This window comes from Nomia melanderi, chromosome 7 (genome assembly GCF_051020985.1).
Source record: "Nomia melanderi isolate GNS246 chromosome 7, iyNomMela1, whole genome shotgun sequence".
Lineage (NCBI taxonomy): Eukaryota > Metazoa > Arthropoda > Insecta > Hymenoptera > Halictidae > Nomia > Nomia melanderi.
In genome coordinates this window covers 15273597-15294407 of record NC_135005.1, presented here as the reverse complement: position 1 = coordinate 15294407, position 20811 = coordinate 15273597, and the positions used below count along the sequence as shown (strand labels likewise).

At 34.8% G+C, this 20811-nt stretch overlaps 4 protein-coding genes across 13 annotated transcripts; 1 reads left to right on the top strand and 3 right to left on the bottom strand.

Moving 5' to 3' along the window:
* Positions 1–24: 24 nt before the first annotated feature.
* Positions 25–2939, bottom strand: LOC116424962 (uncharacterized). Of its 2 annotated transcripts, none has more exons than XM_031972051.2 (7): positions 2617–2939; positions 2087–2263; positions 1600–2011; positions 1249–1442; positions 854–1183; positions 644–772; positions 25–562 (listed from the first exon to the last, which is right to left on the bottom strand). In XM_031972051.2, exons 1-7 carry the CDS (start codon positions 2809–2811, stop codon positions 488–490), a joined length of 1512 nt encoding a protein of 503 aa, XP_031827911.1. In that variant the 5' UTR covers positions 2812–2939; the 3' UTR covers positions 25–487. The 2 variants fall into 2 exon arrangements, with proteins under 2 accessions (XP_031827911.1, XP_031827909.1); XM_031972049.2 differs by having other exon boundaries at positions 1249–1445; positions 2617–2937.
* Positions 2940–3109: 170 nt separating this feature from the next.
* Positions 3110–4906, top strand: eIF3i (eukaryotic translation initiation factor 3 subunit I). The gene is made up of 5 exons (XM_031972052.2): positions 3110–3277; positions 3559–3805; positions 3981–4261; positions 4340–4540; positions 4620–4906. Exons 1-5 carry the CDS (start codon positions 3275–3277, stop codon positions 4866–4868), a joined length of 981 nt encoding a protein of 326 aa, XP_031827912.1. The 5' UTR covers positions 3110–3274; the 3' UTR covers positions 4869–4906.
* Positions 4907–4989: 83 nt separating this feature from the next.
* Positions 4990–9500, bottom strand: Parp1 (Poly-(ADP-ribose) polymerase). The gene is made up of 5 exons (XM_031972047.2): positions 9106–9500; positions 8576–8717; positions 7524–8065; positions 7239–7444; positions 4990–7157 (listed from the first exon to the last, which is right to left on the bottom strand). The coding sequence occupies exons 1-5, from the start codon at positions 9217–9219 to the stop codon at positions 5192–5194; spliced, it is 2970 nt and encodes a 989-aa protein (XP_031827907.1). The 5' UTR covers positions 9220–9500; the 3' UTR covers positions 4990–5191.
* Positions 9501–10013: 513 nt separating this feature from the next.
* MEP-1 (zinc finger protein MEP-1) lies at positions 10014–20494 on the bottom strand. Of its 9 annotated transcripts, none has more exons than XM_031972239.2 (9): positions 20438–20494; positions 17091–17183; positions 14295–16649; positions 14117–14205; positions 13368–13505; positions 12540–12716; positions 12287–12409; positions 12046–12150; positions 10014–11936 (listed from the first exon to the last, which is right to left on the bottom strand). In XM_031972239.2, exons 2-9 carry the CDS (start codon positions 17158–17160, stop codon positions 11622–11624), a joined length of 3372 nt encoding a protein of 1123 aa, XP_031828099.1. In that variant the 5' UTR covers positions 17161–17183; positions 20438–20494; the 3' UTR covers positions 10014–11621. The 9 variants fall into 9 exon arrangements, with proteins under 9 accessions (XP_031828099.1, XP_031828096.1, XP_031828101.1 ...); XM_031972236.2 differs by having other exon boundaries at positions 20307–20457; XM_031972241.2 differs by lacking the exon at positions 20438–20494 and adding an exon at positions 20368–20431.
* Positions 20495–20811: the final 317 nt, after the last annotated feature.

Sequence of the window (20811 nt, the reverse complement as noted above, 5' to 3'; positions counted from 1 at the left end):
TTATGACATTTGCTCAACTCAAAATGCAATCGTTCAAGAAATTTTATTTGTCTATAAAATTTAACAATTTATAACGTATAAAATATATTCTGTATTCACACTAAAAAATAATATACACAGTTTTCGATACACAATTATAAGAATGAGACTTATTTATACAATGGAAAAAATGCAGAATAATAAAATAATCAAATAATAATAAACTGTAATATTTGTACAGACAGGGTCATTAACTCTGTCCACCCAAAGTATATTATTTAAAATAGTAAAAAACGTGAAAGATGTGAAATTTTATGGGTTCAAAGTGTAAATAGTAAAAATGGTAATAGCTCGATCAGAAGTGTATACAAAAGAAAATGTCAAGATAAACAACTATATAGTTATTATTACTAACATTACTTGTTATGTATAGAGTTAATGATCGGTTCTGTATACTATGTACAAAATAATATTAATAATTCTTAGACATATGACCGAAATTGGTGTGCTAACTTTCTGTTTGCGAGTAATTTGAATTTTCTTCGATTCCTATAGAACACGGTACATATTCTTGAACTGATTCCTGAAAGAAAGAAAATAATAAAACTCAATACACATCCCTATACGCCGCTTAGTGTGCAAAATAGGAAATAGGAATTTATACAGAGTTAACAATAATCTGTCGTCCTTCCCCTAAATTAAGTCCGTCCATATCATCCGCTGTTAATATTATCACAGAATCCTCAGCTATACTATTTTCATCTATATAAGTTATGGGAATTTCTGAAGCTACCTATAGTTTAAAGTGAGTAATAACGATTAGACAAAACGTGTATAATAGATTAATAATGAAATAGATTTCAAACATTAATACCTCGCAATATGTGAAATCCGATCGCTCTTGGGCCTTTGTCACTGCACTCTGCTTAGAAGGCGTTATACGTTGCTTCCTCGAATTTAATAGACGTTCCGATTTTTTACCATCCTGTTGAAGTCGTCTCCATATTGTTGTTTTAGGAATATGGTAAGTCATCGATGCAGCTGCTTGTGACATTTTTCCTCCTTTACACGCAGCAACAGCTTCCTCCAAACGAGATCTTTTTAGTTCTTCATTTTCCGTTTTACGTTTCTTCCAAAATGATAGCGGTAATTTCCCTGCGTCTACTAAGCGAGCTTTATCTCTGAACAAAGTAGTCTTTGGAATCTGGAAGTACAATTACTAACGTAATTCTTAACGGAATTCATTTGAATCACTTAAGGGAATCTTACTTTGAATTCAAGTGCAACTTTAGTTAACTTCTCCCCCCTTTCCAAAGCTTTAACCGCAGCTTCTCGTCTATCAGTACCATAGGTCCTTTTTATTTCAGAACGAAGTATTTGATACCCTTCCTTCTGAATTCTTCTCCATAAGACAGTCTTAGGTATGCTGAACATATCCGATGCATGTTGCAAACTTGATCCACCTACTAACAAAGTAAAGTAAATGATACAAAGAATTATTATTTTAAATCATTTGCTACTATCATTTACTATGAGACCTATTTGTTATAGATTGTGCTACATTTGTTGCACCGCAATGCCACATTCGAATACATTGATAATCATATAACAGATACCAACCAATTACAGCATTTATGGCTGCCTTCATACATTCTATAGGATATTCATTTCTAGTTGCAGTTAATTGGACACCTAATGCTTTGGCACGCATGTATAATGTTGAACGTGGTATATTATGCCTAGTTGAAGCTTCTATTAATGTTTGTCCTGACTTCAAATCATTGATTGCCGATGTTAACATATCTTCACTATATTCTCTTTTCATGGTATCACGTCTGCGTTTCTTTTTTTTGCTTAAAGTTGAATTTTCAGTAAACTGTTGTTCTTGTTGATCTTCCAAATCTTCATAACCATATTGTAATGCATGCATAACATTTTCTTCTGTTTCATTAATAATAGTCATTGGTTCTTCAGTGTTATCACTAAATTCTTTAGTATTTACAACTGAGTGAATCTCATTTAGACCATTAATCTATAAATAAAATGTTAATAGTATTAACTATTAATATTTATTATCCAAATAAATATAAATATGATAAAAGAAAACCTCAATGAGACCGCATATTTTTAAAGACCTTGCAGCATCCAATAAGCTACTAATATTTTCCACTGGCACTCTCACTTCTCCATGATAAATAAATTCAACAATAGATTTTATATCTTGCGCTGATATATCACTTAATATTATTGTTGGATGATCCTCATTTACTTGGCTCAATACCTCCTATAAATACATGCACAACAATGATCTCATGAAAAAACTCTTCATAAAATAAGAAATACAGAATTAAAATTTGATTGCTACTCCACTGCTGTTTCTGTAAACGTAGATTTTTTATAAAGTAAATAAATTAAAATCCAAAAAAGGTACTTCAAATTTTAAATACATTGAAAACTGTAAAGTTAAATTTCATAAAGTTTTACATTATATTGATAGTATTGTATGCTGAGATTGCATTTTAAACGCAAGAAATCCGCAATCTATTTATTACAGAAGCAACAAGAATCATAAATATAAAGGAAATTTATGTTTCGAAGTCTGTCAGGGTAGCTCGTAAAAGTGCAAAAGTTGTTTACTCGAAACAAAGTGCTACATGCACAAAGGACTATACGATGGGCATGAATGCGTTCTCCAGCAGCTGCCAGTATTACATCCACCATGCAATCCTCTTCCAATAGTTGTCTAACTACATTGGATAAATGTCTATGATAATCATTCCATTTGAAACAATAGCTCTGATTAATTTCATGCTGAGCAACAACTTCAGACATGCTGTTTCAGTTTCGTTTCCTTTTCCAATTTTCAACAATACATATGCACAACCGGAATTTGGAACAGGACTGAATTCTTCGTAACTAAGATGCGACACTTGGTTGTCAGAAACTTTTCGTTGCACTTTTTTAAAGTTCTGATAAATTTCATGAATATTTTCAGATAATTTATGCTACTCATTTTGCGCTTTTTATAAATATTCCATTTAATATAACAACCATTTCTAAAACGTGTAAATAATAATCATATTCATGATTTCTTGGTACCTAAGAGGTACTTGAAAGTTATTGGCGGATACTATATGGATTCACTGATACAATGTCACCATGAAAGTGCATAGGTTGATAGATCCTTTCTACCTATTTCAATGTTCGTGTCCTTTTACCGTTTGAGAATTTTGTGATTGAGTGTTCGTATGTTGATCTTTTGAAGAATTTATTTGATTGTGTATTACAAAATAAAATGGTTAGTCGTTTTACATGTTAATAAATAACTATACTCGATATTTGAAATCCACGATTCCGTATGAACGTTTTGTGAAATATTTAAACATGTGACAGCATAACCTCGGTGACATTAAGAATTCTATGCGTGTACAAAGTTAATTTTATTTATTATTCTAATGTTCAATTAATTTTTTTAATTAATTTTTAATATATGGAATAATATTAAAGTCATCGTGCTTAATGGTGTTGTATGATTATGCTAACGTAATTGAAACGCAAGTAAATTTTTTTATGTTTCAGAAACCTTTAATGTTACACGGGCACGAACGTGCCATAACAAAGATTAAATACAATAGAGAAGGGGATTTATTGTTTTCTTCAAGCAAAGACAAAAAACCAAATGTTTGGTACTCTTTAAATGGGGAACGTCTTGGAACTTTTAATGGTCACAATGGTTCAGTATGGTGTATTGATGTCAATTGGGACACAACTAGATTTATATCTGGTAGCGGTGATAACTCATTGAGAGTTTGGGATTGTCAAACTGGTTTGTATTTCTTGTTACAAGGAAATGATCATATATGAAATATATATAACATTATTGTCAACATGTCATATCAACGTGAAATATGTACAACTTAATTCAAGTTATGTCAAATAATTTACATTTACATTTAAAAATTAAACCATAAAGTTCACTGTGTTTTGAATTTCACTTTTAGGCAAAGAAATAGGTCAACTTCACACAAACAGTTCAGTAAGAACATGTAGCTTTAGTTATTCAGCAGATCTTGCTGTATATTCTACAGATAAAGCTTTAGGACATCAGTGCGAGATGTTCATTATAGACATCAGAAATGTTGATGGACAGTTGTCACAAGAAGATGCAATTTCTAGAATTTCAGTTCCTGGTCCCAGAATCTCTGCTATTTTATGGGGTGCTCTAGATGAAACAATTATTACTGGACACGAAGATGGTGAAATTACTCTTTGGGATGTGAGGGTAAGTAAGATTATATTGTTTGTAATATTTTAAACACTATCTGTAAATAAGTAATTAATGAAGTTTGTTCATCAACAGACAAGGAAGAAACTGTCCAGTGTTGCGAGTCACAAATCTCAAATCAATGATATGCAGTTCAATAAGGATGGCACAATGTTTGTAACTGCATCAAAAGATAACACAGCAAAATTGTTTGACAGTGAATCATTAATGTTATTGAAGACGTACAAAACAGAGAGGCCTGTGAATTCTGCCACAATTTCTCCTATTTTTGACCATGTATGTTGGATTTCTTGTGTTCTTTTGGTACTTAAAAAATTATATGTAGTGATATTGTATAAAAACCATGTTCTTGTAGGTGGTTCTTGGTGGTGGTCAAGATGCTATGGACGTAACAACAACATCCACGCGTCAAGGGAAATTTGATTCACGATTTTATCACTTGGTATTCGAAGAAGAGTTCGCGCGTTTGAAGGGACATTTCGGTCCAATTAACTCTCTAGCTTTCCATCCTAATGGTCGGAGCTTTTCAACAGGTGGAGAAGACGGTTATGTTCGCATTAACACATTTGATCAATCATACTTCGACTTCCATTTTGAATATTAATTTTTGCGAAGCAGAAAAATAAATATGTATTAAATAAACGAATAATGTAAATTATTTTGTTCCCTTAACATTCATTGAAATCGCAGTCTCGATTGAACATATTAATAAGTATGCAGGGATCTTTTTATACGAATTTATTTTAGCAACTTACTTAAAAAAAATGTTTATATGTATAGTTACAGAAACAATTAATGTCATTATCATGATTGTATACGAGGTAGTACCAAAAACATATTTAAGTATTCTTAATAAAGACAAAGTTTATTAAATATAATGTACTTAATTCTATTTTGGTAATCTTAATGAGCTTATGTAAAAAAATATTACATTATATACTTGAATTTCATCTTCAGCAAGTATTGCGCTTTTACCTGAGCAACATCGTATACAATGTACTCATTGTATAACAAGGCTGATTTCTTAGGAAGTTTCGCAGGCGTAGAAGGGCCGTATGGAATTTCAACGCCATCCTTCGTCTTATAAGAATTTTCAGGATCAGGTTGTGTTTGACCATGACCAAATGTTGAATGTTTACCACTTGGTAATTTTTCAATGTAATCTGCTGCATATCTTTCATACATATTACCCAATGCCACTTCGCAAAGCAATAACAATCCAGTAGAATTCTCAGTGTTCGTGCAACAGTAGTTAGCAGACTTCGAAACCATGTCTGCAAAATATATACCTTTACCAAACATGTAACCTGTAACAGGTGCTTCTGGAGGAGCAATTCTTAATCCCTGAGAAAGTATTCCAGCAAAATTGGTTGTTCTGGAACCGTGCCATAGCAATTTCCTGTTTGGCAGTTTCTTAAATGGCTTATATCTATTGTCCTCTCCCTTTCTCTTAACAACAAATACATCCTCAATCTCCAACTCGTACTGCTTATGAGTTGCAGCGTGAGTATTCTTAACATACTGTTCAATGACCTTGTATTCTTCACTCTCTTTATCCAGAACTTTTATATCTGTATTCAATTGTTTGTAATGAGCATCAAGTGGATTCTCCGATGAGTCTACCTTACTATGTAATAGAGAATAGGCAATCTCCATCTCTAGCAACGCATCCAACATCTCACATTTCGCGTGAATCTCATCAATAGTATCTAAAATCTTTGGCCCGGATACTCCAAAATTATGAGGTATTAGATTATAAAATCTATTAGATGCATCTACTAAAATAATCCGATCAGCATTCTCATTCTTCAATACTCCTTGTAAATCCGTTAATACAGAGTATGCTTTTTGTATTTGCTTTTTAGTTATTTTTCCAAGTGGTAACTTATCTGTGTCAATTTCAAACTCTGCCATTACTTTCCTCATATTTGCCTCATCGAACAACAGTTTTATTAAATCTTGAATTGGTTTTTCCAAATTGCTTTTAATATCACTATTTAATAACTGCGTAGAAACTTCTTCTCCATGATCAATATCAACCGGATACATCTTGTGAGGCACTTTAACAAAGTGTTCCCTTTGACTCCAAACATTTCCAGTCCTTTCTTCATAAAGATTTTCATACTGTTCTATACATTCCTCCAGGGACAACTGTTCCAGTTTCGTACCACCAATCGTTGTTCCTATCCTACCCCAACTTCTGAACAACCAATACTTTTTGTGCTTATCATGCTCCAAAATTTGTAACTTATAATAACTATTTTTCTTAGTTTGTATATCTGTAAGTACTAATGTGACAGTATATTTATTTTTACCGCTTTGATACACGTGAGCAACATCCTGCAATTCACTGTCTGGATCCACAGTTCCACCTTGTTTTAATTGTAGTTTCACTTTTCCAGATCCTGATTTTTCAAAAGTACTTTTACCCTTGCTTTTCGCGGCAGATTTTTCTGCTACAACGTTAATTCTATCAGACAAATTACCACCCCAGCTTGAAATAGTTTTCTTTTTAATAAGGGAGATAGCAGGTTTTGTGTATTCTTTAGCTTCTTCAACGAAATCTTCCGTGATAACTTGAATATTAAGAGACTGAGCTTCTTCCATTTTCGCACTCATTTTGTCTATGTCCTTTTGAGTCGATATTACAGCAGCTACATTCTCATGAAGCTTTGATGCTACATCTCCCCCTAAATGGATGATATCTTTCTTCAATTCATTTTTATCTTTCTTTGTACGTCCTATGATAAAGAATTGCATGTGTTTTAATGGTTTCGGTTTTGATTTAACTTTGGGTCCTGAATCAACTACATCTTCTTTCTTTACTAAGCTAGAGGTTGATGGTGCAGTCACTTTTATCAGTCTCCTCTTGACCTTGGCTTTCAACGATGCACTATTAAATATTTAACGAACGATTAATTTTTTATCATCTCATCATACATTAATTCCTTAATGTAACAGCTAAACTACTTACAGTTGAGGATATTCTTCTTTTAATTCTGATGGTATTGAAATTTTTTTCCTTTTGGGATCCTGAGTTACATTTTCGCATTTAGTCCATTCAGTTATATCTCCAGTACATTTATACCCAAGTCCTGAAGTGTATACAAGTTGACCATTGCATTTTGTGCATGGCTTTAAAGCTCCAAAGCAGATTGCATCACTCAATCGATCTATTATCTATAATAAGAAATTAACAGCTTAATTTAAATGTACTTAACATTGTACATAACTTCACTGTCAATGATTTGTTACTTACAGCTGGTACTCCTTCTGGAATTTGTTGCTCATTTTTCTCTAAGATGGCTATGAGCTCATTCTTTTTCATTGAAGATAGCATGTCTCTAACTTTGAACAGTTCCTCATTCTGCTGTTTCATTTCATTCTCTTCTTCCACGTCCTCTGGTTCATTCTTCAACTTTTTTATTGCTGGAACATCATCGGACTTAATTTTGGGTAAAGCTGCTTTAACTTTTTTCTGATCATCCTTGGGGAGGTCTCCAAAACCGGGCAATGCATCACCGCTTTCATAAAATTCTAACTCTTCTCTTATTTTCACAAAACAATCAAGATGGTGCCATCTATCTATTCCACCATATCTTCTACCCTGTTCACTTTCAAAATCTTTTTTCGATACCCTCACTTCACCTTGTACTATTTTTTCTTCACATGCTTTGCAAGTCGACCTATTAGATTTGGCAGACTGAATCAGAAAGTCCTTTGCAACACCTGTACTTTTTGCAGTACTACCACGTTTTCTTCCTTTACCAGTAGGCAGTGGTGCAAGCTTACTTGCTTCCTCTATTTAAAAAAAAAATTGTATTTTATACAGAGTACAATAATTGCTGCAATTATAGAAAATAGTTCAAAATTACTTTTGATAATACAATCAAACATCTAGAAAGACAATTGCACATTTCTCAAACAGGTTGTAATATTGTCTTTAATTAATATATTTCTGTAGATATTCTTTTTGGTATTGTTAGTAAGCATCTTGTTAACACTTTTGCGATAGGTGATAGACAAATAAAATGTTTAGCTGAATATTCATATAATTTCCAATAGTCTGTAGCTGAATATAAGATTCTGCCATTTGTATGTATGTGAACAGTTGTTTGTTGTTCAAAGTTTTAAAGCACTAAACATTATAAATGCAAATGGAAAAAATATTTTTAAATAGAGTGTATTCAGCTGAAGAATTTGAAATGATATAGGACTACATTGCCAGTCGTGAAAATGTTAATTGAAGCATTATAGAAAAACTATATCATTACAAACTGAATACTATCTACAATATATCAAAGAACAAACCAATTTTCTCTTTAATGTCCTTTTGGTCTTCCCAACGAATATTATCAAAATTAGCAATATCTGCAGCAGATTTAGGTCTTTGTTTCGTAAAGAAACAGGTAGGGTGATACCATTTTGGTATCACTCCATCATGAACAGGGCTCTGAAAAATTAACAACAAAGGCATCTTCACAAAGAAGCTTTAAATGGATGACCATGTATGAATATTTCATAGAAAAAATTAACAAAAAAAATTGATAGACGAAGTACATACAAAATGGAATTACTTCATCAGTGAAGCAAAAGTAAACAACAAACATGCAAAATGTAAAGACTGTAGAAATTAATCCTTTCAAACGAATCACGTGTTAATAGTATCGTTGCAACGTTTATTTTGTAATATTAACGATACTTTAGATCATAAGTCATTACAAATTAAATAAGGATTAATGAAAAACATATTGTGACTTTAAAAGTTTGTTATTGATCTTGGCAATGACGTACATATTAATTCAACGAAAAATATTGTGTACATGTTTCATAATGCGTACCTGTACAATAGCAGCAAGCCTCAACGCATCCTTTGCAATAGATTTCTTACAAGTTTGACATGAAGCACGTGCACTCTTTGCATATTCAACCGCGTAGGGCAGTTCAGCATCCATCGTTTTGTTATTGCTTTATCGTTGACGTTAGCTTCTAAGCAAAATACTCGGTCGAAACCGGTGCACTCACTAGTCTATAGACGCAACACGATTACCCGCCAAATGTTGATACATTCAGAAGGCACAATGCATTTTCTGCATAAATCCAATATATAAATGAAATAGTAAATTATAATGAAATAATAACACACTTCATAGTAATAAAATATAAGTTCAATTTTTATGCAGAATATAGTTCATAAAGAATATGAAAATATATCCAATACGAATTTAAAAACATTACGTGTTTTGATGAAAGCTTGCGAATTCACCAATTGATGACAAAGGTTTCACCGGAAATGAATTTCAAATTTAAGCAAAATTGGAATTTCTTTTATTGTAAGATTGTTGTTATCTGTTAATAAGAATTAAATTAATTTTGAAATTAAATCAATTTATTTAAGTTTCTAATATAAGACTTTTAAGGTCGTTAAAAAATTATTAAATGCAATATATTTTTAAACTCAATTGTTTTAAATTTGTATAATAACAGTTAAAAAAATGTATATTAATATAATAATTGAATATAATAATTATTTTTTATATAGATACACATATGATTACTCTACAATTTTATTAATATTTCTTAAACTTATCGTGCTTTTGTATTTTGTGTTTTTGTAAGTATAATTTTATTGCAAATCGTAATTAATTGTATAATTATTTGGAATTATTAAAGTGAGAACTGATACCTTTCAGGAGAGTGTCTGCATTGGATGTTTTAGAAATTTTTACAAATAAATCACACGCTGGAGTACAATGTTGGTACACTTTATTTTAATAATCATATAATATTGTACAAATTATTACAGTAAACTATATATTTCTGTAATTACGTTTATGAATGTTTCTCTGTTTTACCAACATGGCTTGCCATGAAAGTTGCTGGCAAGTAGTACAATTAAATAATACAGCCGTACAGTGCAAAAACGCACTATGTTATTTCCTTTATCGAATGCGGTACTTTTCCCTCTAAAATTATCATCTACAATAAACGTACAAAACTTATCGAGAACGAATCGAAAATTGTTAAATTAAACCTGTTTACTTTTCTCTTCAACTATCTACATATTGGTATAAGCCTATTATCAATCCAGAGTGCATACAAGAAGATAAGTAACCGTCTCTTCTTATACCACGCTATCGCTATACTAGAATAATTTTACATATTTATATATATAATATTTTCCTGGATATTATATATATACATATATAAACATGTATATATGTGTCGTGACGTGTGTTAACAATGCTTCATGATAAATTTCATTGTTTCTTTCCTTTTTTAACAGAAAAAATGTATACACATTATGTGTGCCATCCTATTTTATTGATATAATCGTTTATATTATATTCTATATTAATGTACATTTTTGTTCTTATAAAAGCGCAAAAATAAAACTGAATGTTTTTTTATTACAATACTTGCCATCGAAAGTTGTAACTTATAGAAATAGATACAATTTACAACTCGAAAGGTCTTTGATATCATAACTTATTTCATACACGCAACTCCATGAAGTGTTTACAAATTAAGCAACGAATCGACGAATTCGACGTTTGTCACTTAAAAAAAAAGTATGATGGCGAAATTAGAAAAAGAAAAAAAAATATAAGTGTACACATGATAGAAAAGATTGCAACGCGGTATTGTAACAATACCGAATATTGTATACCGCACGGGACAGTCTAGGGCACTCTGGTTAATTAGTACAATTTGTTATTTCGTATATCATTCAGAAATTGCTCTCCGCAACATTAATGCGTCCACATATCGATTATGTAAGAGTAAGGACAGTGGTTTTATCGTTCATTGCCCTACGCAATCGTATTAGCATTAATAACAAAATATAATTAATTCAAATATATTTGTCTTAGAAAATGAATTTATATTATAGTGAATTTTCTATTTAAAGAGTGATTCGCAGTATGACATGTGAGTGTCGCATAAAATGTAAATACACTTAATATTTATAAGGTTTTTCTCATAGGCGTGTATAGGTCAGGAGAGTATGCAGCTCTAGGATTAACCAAGGAATTAGACTGAAGGCCACCCTTTAATATTTTTACAGTCTATTTTATGTATGTCCGATAACAACAATAAAAATTCTTAAATAAATATATCGGTATAATCATTGATGGAATATGTATTACGCAATCAACTAGATGTTTTTTTTTTGTTTCTGCCAAGAGTTGTAGGTTTATGTGTTTTTTTTTTGTAATTGCGTCTTAAGCAGTAATATGCATACACATGTACACGGCACGTCAGTCACTGTGTACTACAATGACCGGTATGGAGTACCACAAAATTGTTACGTGAAATTCAGTAAGACAAGACACATGTATCACTCTGCTGATCATTGCTATTTTCCTCTGCCTTGAGATGTACCCGACCTAGTTGTAGGTTTTGCTGGTTGTGGAATAATTGTGATCTCGTCATTGATCTTCAATGGTTTCAGAAGGGAATCATTGGATCTGGACGATGGAGATGAAGGTGTATTCTTCTTATCCATTACTCTCTTAGCTACGACACTATGTGCCGAATAAACATGGTTCTCGAACTGCTTATACATTCCGAACGTGGCAGTGCAGACTGTACACTTATAAGATAGATGCGCAGGCTTTAAAGTCATTCCATGATCTCGCGCGACATGATTTAATAATTTCCATTGATATACCTAAAAAATTAAGATTCATAGCTCTCAGGTGTTATGCTGTTTTAGACACTCTCAATCATTAGTGCGCGCAATGTTAACTTCGTTACCACAAGGATAAAAATAAACTTACCCTGCCACAAGCAGGACAGCGACCTGCGTCCTTTCCTTTGTTTGCTGCTTCCTGCATACTCGATGTAACCAAACCGTGAGACCCAAGTAAGTGTCTTTCAAGACCCTGTGGTAATTAGATAAAATACTCTTATAGTTTTATATTTAACGTATGAATATATCTTTAAAGCAAAAAATATTATAATATAATTCAATCCAATTTTATGAGAAACTAAGTTGAAGGCAATATCGTGGATGTATACCTGATCTGTGAAAAATCGGAACTGACATTTTTGGCAGTTCAGTGGAGGTCTATTATAAATCATCTTTGGATGTATTTTCACTTTGTGAATCCATTGCATGTGATTACGAAGTTGTTCTAAATCCTGAAAAGGACGCATAAATTTTCATAATAAATTGAATCGGTGAGTCGTATTCTTATACGAACTTAATTCCGTCAAGGTAACGCAATATGTTAAGCACAGAAAATATTTCTAATACATTAATACAGTTTACCTTAATATAACCATCGCAGATCTCGCATATAACAAATGTAGTCTTCCCCCCTGACTTTGATGAAGTACCAGAACCAGGAATAGAAGACTGAGATGTTGTACGCGGCAGTGGTGTTATAGATATACTTGGTTGACTCAATAATTTTGCTGTAGGATTTTTAGGATTGGATGTCGTGTTCTGAAAAATATAAAATGAAATTTTTATTCAAGAGGCAATCATATATACGATAGCATATTCTTCTGTGTACAATATTAAATAATATCAATTAATGTTCGCTCGAAAGAATATATAATACAAATTGGAATTTTGCTGCTTTACATATTTTATTATTGATATAAAATATGATTCAATTTTTTCATATAACAATGAAAATTCATTTAGAATAAATTTTAAAACGAGTGGACTGTTTATAAATGTTGTTGTACTATGTTTTAATTCATTATCAATATAAATGTACGAATTATAATAATTATTTTTAACACAGATAAGAATGATAATATGAAATGATTGTAAGGGAAATACGTTCACATTTATAAGTTGCCATTCAGTTCCTTAGTGTAAAATTAGGTTTTTGTAATGCAACATACTACAAGGACAAAAATACATTACTGAAACCAAAACTAGTTGCATTGCACACTAATGATATGTAGCTATGACTTGAAAAAAGTATTGTTAAGTCCTATAAGCAATTATATGTAGCTGTAATTATGGAGTATTTTAAGAAATTGGTTATGAAAGCTTTTGCACCTGCAGAACACATCATCCATGCGATCACAAAGTTTACAAAATCAATGTAACCTTCCTTGGTAGTTTCCAACATTTATTTACCTGTGACGAGGACAACCTAGAGAGAGAGTCGATTACGTTGGGTACAAGTGCAATGGGTGTGGGTTGACCGGAACTGCCGCCGCTACTGCTACTCACTCCCGAGACAGCCGACATGACAGTCCCAGAGCCACCCACCACCTGCCACCACCCATATATTTTTTTACTAATTCTTAAATTTTTTTTATTTACTTGAATTTATGAACCTGTATTCTTTATGTGTATTCTGAGTAACTAAAAGAAAATGATCCGCCGATTCGAAAATTGCTGCACATGTCTCAGGAAACAAATAAAAAGTAAAGCACCCAAAATCTTGACAATCTATAGATATAAAAAAAAGTAGAGCACAACCTCTTAAAAAAAAAACTATCTATTTCCACTATGATAGTTCAGCTACTAAAATAGTTTATTTTACATATAAAAAGTAAAATATCGAGAGGTGACCTACGTAAAAACTTATTACATTAAAGATACAGTAATATACCTTTACATACTTATTATACATCGTTCACTAATAGCAATAATAACTTGTATATACAATTTTGAAGAGATACGAAAGTATAGGTACACTATGCATATCATACGTGTGCTATACATTACAATTAAAATATTTTCAGGGGCATGACTTTACAAAATTATCATTGCCCAAGCAAACACTTTAATGCTACCAAGAAATTAATTTGACTCTTCTTCTTCTTCTTCTTCTTATCTTTAATAGGAAATAAAGGAACATTATATAAAGTAACTTTTACCTGGAATATCTGATTACTACCAAATTGGTATGAAGTAGGTACCAATAAACCAGAAGAGGTCGGACGATACATCATTCCTGCAACGTTATCTGAAACAGAAATTTGCAATCACATTCATACAAGCCAATTGAACTTTATTTTAATGTTCGATCAGTAATCGTGTATAATAAAAAATTACCCTGCCGCATTTGTGTTCCACCTGGTCGCAGTGTTTTCATATCTGAGTATCTGGGCTGCATAGGTGGTCGACCTCTTCCACGACCTGTGATCGGAGCAGGAAGTAGTTTTGGTAAAAGTGGCTGTGGTCCTTTGCCACCCATTGCCATGGCAGCAATTGCATTGGGATTAGTGGGTCCAACAGGTCGTGCTCGATTTAGTCTTGGTATCTTTGCAGGAGGTTCCCAATCAGCAGCTGGTTCTAAATTCTTCTCTGGTCTGAATTTTTTCGTACAGGCAAGTATATGCCGAGTTAGTTTGCCTTTTTGGTTGTCTTCAAACGGACAATTGGGGCATTGATGGAAAGCTGGTCCACGTTCCAACCTTCCACGAGTATTATGTTCCGCCTCCATGTGAAATAAGATATCGTGAGGACTACGCACCTCAATTGGACAAAAGTTACATTTGTAGACGTAATTGCGCATATGCGGAGTTTCTAAATGATGCTGCATGACTAAGGTCGATTCTGTTTTAAAACTACAGAATTCACATTTTTTCAGTTCTAAGTGGAATGGTTCATTATTTTCTTTACTAAATTCTAGGTTTTTGATGAGTGAATTTATAGCTAATTGAGTTTCAGCGGATGTGCTACCTTTGCCCTGTTTACGTTTTTGAGTCCGTAAAAGATCTGTTTGCACATACTCTTGAACAAGATTCACTCCGATTTGCATGAAAAATTTGCCCAATGGTAAGTCAAAGTATGTCAGTATTTTATTTCTATCATCTTGCCTTATGTCTTGTTTATCGCCTATATTACTAAATCCAGATTCAGTTAAGTCCACTGAATTGTCACCTCCTCTATTATCCTCTCCATCCTTCTTGCTCTTAGAGCTTCCTTCGCCTTCGCTTTCTTCGCCCTTATCTTTGTTTTTCTGACTCATATCCAATGAATCTTCATTGCCTTCTTCTCCCTTATTTTCTTCGCTTCTTTTGCTTTGTTCTTCCTTTTCTTTCTCTTCTAAGCATTGTTCCAATTTTGTGACAAAATCTTTTAATGGTTTAAGAGGTGGCTTTTCATATACATATGGTACTATAAAAGATGGAGCCTCTACGACAAACATATCATCAGTTAAAGTAGGTAATATTGGAGGTACTGTAGGTGTTACCGTAGTCATACTGCTTGTCTTGGGACTTAACTGTGCAGTTTTTGACGTCATGGGTACTGGTGTGATAGTTGTCCTCATATTAGGATACATTGTTTGTGTTGTCATACCCATTGGGACAACTGAAAAAGAACTAGAACTGGAGACAGTGTGATGAGGCTTACTGTTACTCACAGGAACACCACCACGCCCAGAAAGAATAGAGTTTGTATCTATAATAACTAAGGTGGGTTCTTTCTTCCCTCCTTTCACTGATTTACTACCAGCTGCAATTTCTACCAGACGTTTAGTATCGTTAACTACAATAGTAGTTTTACTGTTTTTGATTGGAGATTTTAGTTTAGAATTCTCTTTATCTTTACCATCAATACCAGCCAAAGGATCTTCTGGCTTAATTTCTTCTATATCAGAACCATCATCGTCTACATCTTCTTCTTCTATTTCCTTTTCTATATAACTTGTCCTCTTTATATTACGAGAACTCCTTCTCGGTGTAATACTACTAAGGTCTACTTGTTTCCTTGGCTTCCTTTGTTTCGTAGGATCTTTATTAGCTCGCTCTGGCGAAGCATTATGACCATTCTTTGCACTATCAGTTATTTCTTCAATATCAGGGCTCTCACAGCTTCCATTTTCTTCGCATATTTTCACGTCAGATGTATCCATGGTGCTATCAGTAATTTCGCTACTGTTGTTAAGCTGATCTAAATCACTGCTGCCAGATAGATTCTGGTTATCCTTATGGGCAGAGTTTTTCATAGTGAACACATCGTCATTATCAAATTGTATCTCTGTTATGCTTTCATCCAAACATTCAACATCTGAGTTATTACTCTGTTCATCGATTTCCATAGCCTCACAAGATGTGTTTTTACACTTATCATCAGTTTTAGACACTTCACTAGAATTGTTCGTCTCACTGACACCCTCGGATGATTTAATTAGATTAGAGTCATCCCTTGACTCAAACATTTCACTCCCTTTACTCCTACTTTCCGGTATACTATCCTGCTCACTGTCTTCTGATTCTATTTCTCCATCTTCAATTTCAACTTCCATTCTACGTTCGTCCTCGTCATCTTCTTCCTCATTTTCCTCCCCCTCCCCTTTTGTGGCATTGTCTGTTTCTTTTGATGATTTAGATACATTCTCCGAATCAATAAATCCTTCGGTGTCATTATAATTTCCGTTAACTCCATTTGGTATCACGACATCTGTAAATCAGAAAAATTACCTTTAGATACGTATTACTTCTAAAATCTTAAAAATGTGTTATTACTTTAATACGCATAATGTTAGAACACATAAAATAGAAGACTAAACAAACTATAGAACATGAAACTCATCATATGTCAATGGTATATTAATTTTTAACATTTAAAGATCTATAATCTATTTATCTGAAGAATGATTTATATACAAATCGAACAAGCCGTACTCAGCTGCATGACACGCAAACTATTCAATCGGATCAACTGTCATGAACTGCAATAAAGTAATTTATTAATAAACAACCAAAAAAACCAACATGTTATGACCAACATCACTCTTAAGCCACCACTCCAGAAGACACAGTGAGTGAAAAGGGAATAAGTATCTTGGTTGATGCAGGGGAGATTGATTAAATAGTTCCAAGCAAGGAGAAGAGAACATACCTTTGAGAACCTTATCAGGACTGGCCTGAGATGAGTCCTTAATAGGGGGTTCTTCCAACGTGCCTTCCATGGGACCACCACTGTACAGTTGATCTAAACAATTAATAAGAACACTGGAATAAGCGGTTCGTGGCGACGACGCGTTTCATTACATCCACACGACGTGAACGCGAGGGGGCGGGGGAGAGGGAGGGGAATTTTTAGCGGGGACGAATTTTTCAAAATGGCGCTGCGAATTCCGTACTCCTATTTCCTTGTTCCCATAACCAACAAAGTTGGTGGGCAGGTCGGTTTCTAGTCGGAGCGTTGTCGAGATTTCTCAAGTCCAGCCGAAAAATCTGAATTATTCACAACAAGAGAAGCAATTAGGAGGGTAAAGGGAGTCACCCATGGATACCGTGGATAGAAACGATCGGATGAGGAGAGTCCTATGAAGTAGCTTGAATGGTTAGCGTCTCCTCAGTCAGTCACCTGCACTCGCCAGCCACCGCGTCCGAGCGCCAGCCAGCCAGCCAGCCAGTCAGTCAGCCCTCCGCGTACCTCTCCTCTCAACCTTCGCAGCAAACCTACCAACCTACACCTATACCTACGGCTTACACATCGAACTTTCGTCTCTTTCGAATGTACATGCCCATGTATCTTTATATACCAACAAACATACACATAGGATCCGTACGCATATATCTATACGAGAAGAGACCCATCAACTCAACTCACCATCCACTAGCGCTCGCGCGAGCGCACAACCTTCCTAACTCTATACTACATGCCGAATGGGACAACACGCCAACCACCTACAGAACAACCCTATGACCTACCGAATCCGATCATGACATACTGATCTCCCACGACGTTATTGCACTTAAACGGTTTTCCCGTCGAAAAATAATCGACGAAACTCAACTGTCACGAGGACCCGACGAAAAAACCTTAGACCACCGATCAACATTTTCGCGGAGATTACCGCGCGCGCGACGAAGAAGGAACTAGATAAACGCGGACCATTTTGTTAGATTATCTATAGAGGATCCACCTGAGTCAATGTTCGTGGCTAAGATATTCGATGAGAAATTTTTTACGTTGACCCGTTCGCTCTCGGTGTCAGAACGAGGGTATTAAGGGGGAAATGTTCATTCTTATCAAAAAAGAAAAAAAAATCTATATTACATTAATGTTTAAAGGAGTAAGAACGAACAGTCTGTTCGTGGATTCGTTTGAAGGACGCGCAAAGTTCTTAAAAAAGATGCTGAGCACAGTTTTAACCTGCACACCAATGTGTCGTCCTGATGCAGCGTGATGCATCGTTCAAGGCGACGATAATTACGCTGCTCGGTGAAAAAGAGAGAAATACGAAGAAGGGTTCGTGAGACCGGCGATCCGGGATGAGAGAGAATCCCCATTCAGTATGCTCGGTTCAGGGCATGTCTCGTGCTACTTAACTCGCTCTATTCACGGATCCCGGTAGCTCTACGATGCAACGGAACGCGCACAAACTCCGTCCGTATCCTGTCACCAGGCACAAATATACGCACCTGGCCGTTTCTTCTCCTAAACAATTCTCTGATATCGCGACATTTTTTTCACAACCTGCGTTCCTCGGCGGCAGCGGCGGAGCTACGATTCGTCCTTATACACACGATACACGATTTATTCACAAAACCTGTAAATAGTGAACATTCATTGCTGAATATTAGGCACCAGAGGGCAGGAGTGTGACGTTGGAAACGTTAAAAACTTATGCCCAGGGCCGTCGCAATGTCATGGGGGCTCTTCTCGGCGAGGGGGTTAAGCAGAAGCGAAATGGAATAGAAGGGGTCGCAGTGAAGAGAGACGAGTTATTTCTCACGATTTCTCTGTGTCTATTCGATCGCCCGTCACACTTTCAACGATAGCAATGCCCGTCGGACGAGTGTATATATATATATACATATATATTATTCCATCGGGGATGTAAAATTATTTTCGGAAAATTAAAGATCCCCCTACGGGTTTTTTTTGCTAACGTTCATTGGTCGATTAGAATCCCCATCACTCGAAACGATGGTCAAACAACGATATTGATTAAGTGCTTTTGATATTGAACGCATCCGTTCTTTCTTCCTCTTTTTCCTTTTTCTCTTTCTCTTTCTCTTTCTTTTTTCTCTTTTTACGATAACTGCGACGTCCGACGACGTTAACGTGTGTAGTCGTTGAAACACCTTGTTCGACTAGGAACGAGAATTACGGTGAAATGAAAAACAGAACAACTGAACAATCGAATTCATAAATATTATCGTATATTTGTTACGTTCCAGTGTATAATCATCTTAGAAGCATTCACGAGACTCGGGGATTCACGGATGGAATTCTTCCCTTCCGGTTGAAAAACTCTATTCTTTATTTTGCTGATGACGCGGTTTGATGAGCTAAATTACAATGCGCGTAGATAACACGGTTCCAACGATTAAATACTATCCCTTGGCATGGTTTTCAATCGAAATGGTGGCAATGGAATAATAACAATACTAATAATAACAACATCAACAACAACAACAACAACAACAACAACAACAACAACAACAGCAGCAACAGCATTCGAGTAAAAAAAAAGGTTCATTCCATAAATTTCCTCGATGTACGAAAGATGTCGATGAGATATTTTATCAAAATGAAAGTCTCGGTTATGCGACTATTTTTACCTTTTCTTTTTACTGATCTATATAGCGTAGAAATATCTTAATTATCGTGTATTTGTAGTAGAATTACAAACACTGCAAAGATTAGTATACATGTGTACGTCCAAAAAAGAAAATTCGTTACGGAGGAGACTGAAGTCTATCCAAAGAGGAGTTAAGTGTGGGCGAAGGAGGACGGGGGATGGCGGCGGGTGACGGGTAACGGCAAGGGGAAATTGAGAGGATAGTCACGGCCCTGGTAATATTGTGTTATTCGGTACCCAGAACTGTACAAATCATAAAATCCAACAAATCAATCGCACGCCCGTCGCCGTGTCATGTAAATTAATATTATCGTATACGACTGAGGGAAATCGAAGCACACGTGTCTGCTGGCTTATCGAAATTTAGAAAGCTCCCGCCATTTCTTTCGTAAGGGCTGGCTTAGCTGTCGAACAGCTGCCGTGGTGGTCGCTGGCCGATCACGATTATCCCCCCGAAAGAGGACCAATAATCGAAACACACACGCATCGCAAATGCCGCGCTATTTAAATTCACTGACCGTTCGGAGCACCGAGAAATATTCGGCAGCACACGCGACTCCCTCGGCACTCGATACACACCGTTTTTATACCGAAATTATTCACATATACTTTGTGTTTATTTGGGTTCGACGTCACGGATCCTTCTTACCTCCGTCGTCGAAAACTGCCAAGATGGCGACGATAATCACGTGACCGCAAATTTTATGACGTACGCGTAATGTTAAAGGGACAAAACGACCAGTAGCGTTTGTTATATATTGTCACGTGACCGGGTACACGTGCACATCCAATGGGAGACCCTCCTAAGAATAAGGGCAATCTGCAATTGTAACAATGTACAACAATAGGGTTGTTTAATGAGTCCCCGCCCTTTTCTGCGGGCGTTTTCGGTGGATACACCCTTTGACACTTAACATTCGAGTACTACGGAATTATTGGGGAATTGTAAAATATTTTGTTTATATTGCACTTATTGCATAACATTTAGTTTTTAAATGATTGCATACTACGTGAAACAATGGA

What these genes read in the sequence shown, in the direction of transcription:
- eIF3i (XM_031972052.2), top strand. An exon ending in AGTTTGGGATTGTCAAACTG is followed by an intron (nt 3,806 to 3,980) that starts GTTTGTATTTCT and finishes TTTCACTTTTAG; the next exon opens with GCAAAGAAATAGGTCAACTT. An exon ending in TTACTCTTTGGGATGTGAGG is followed by an intron (nt 4,262 to 4,339) that starts GTAAGTAAGATT and finishes GTTCATCAACAG; the next exon opens with ACAAGGAAGAAACTGTCCAG.
- Parp1 (XM_031972047.2), bottom strand. Translation starts at nt 9,219, where the DNA reads ATGGATGCTGAACTGCCCTACGCGGTTGAATATGCAAAGAGTGCACGT. An exon ending in GGACATTAAAGAGAAAATTG is followed by an intron (nt 8,066 to 8,575) that starts GTTTGTTCTTTG and finishes TTTTTTAAATAG; the next exon opens with AGGAAGCAAGTAAGCTTGCA. An exon ending in TTCCAGAAGGAGTACCAGCT is followed by an intron (nt 7,445 to 7,523) that starts GTAAGTAACAAA and finishes TTCTTATTATAG; the next exon opens with ATAATAGATCGATTGAGTGA.
- MEP-1 (XM_031972234.2), bottom strand. An exon ending in TGGAACACAAATGCGGCAGG is followed by an intron (nt 14,206 to 14,294) that starts GTAATTTTTTAT and finishes TTTCTGTTTCAG; the next exon opens with ATAACGTTGCAGGAATGATG. An exon ending in GCTGTCCTGCTTGTGGCAGG is followed by an intron (nt 11,937 to 12,045) that starts GTAAGTTTATTT and finishes TTAATTTTTTAG; the next exon opens with GTATATCAATGGAAATTATT.
- LOC116424962 (XM_031972049.2), bottom strand. Translation starts at nt 2,811, where the DNA reads ATGTCTGAAGTTGTTGCTCAGCATGAAATTAATCAGAGCTATTGTTTC. An exon ending in AAGTTGCACTTGAATTCAAA is followed by an intron (nt 1,184 to 1,248) that starts GTAAGATTCCCT and finishes TTGTACTTCCAG; the next exon opens with ATTCCAAAGACTACTTTGTT. An exon ending in GACAGATTATTGTTAACTCT is followed by an intron (nt 563 to 643) that starts GTATAAATTCCT and finishes TCTTTCTTTCAG; the next exon opens with GAATCAGTTCAAGAATATGT.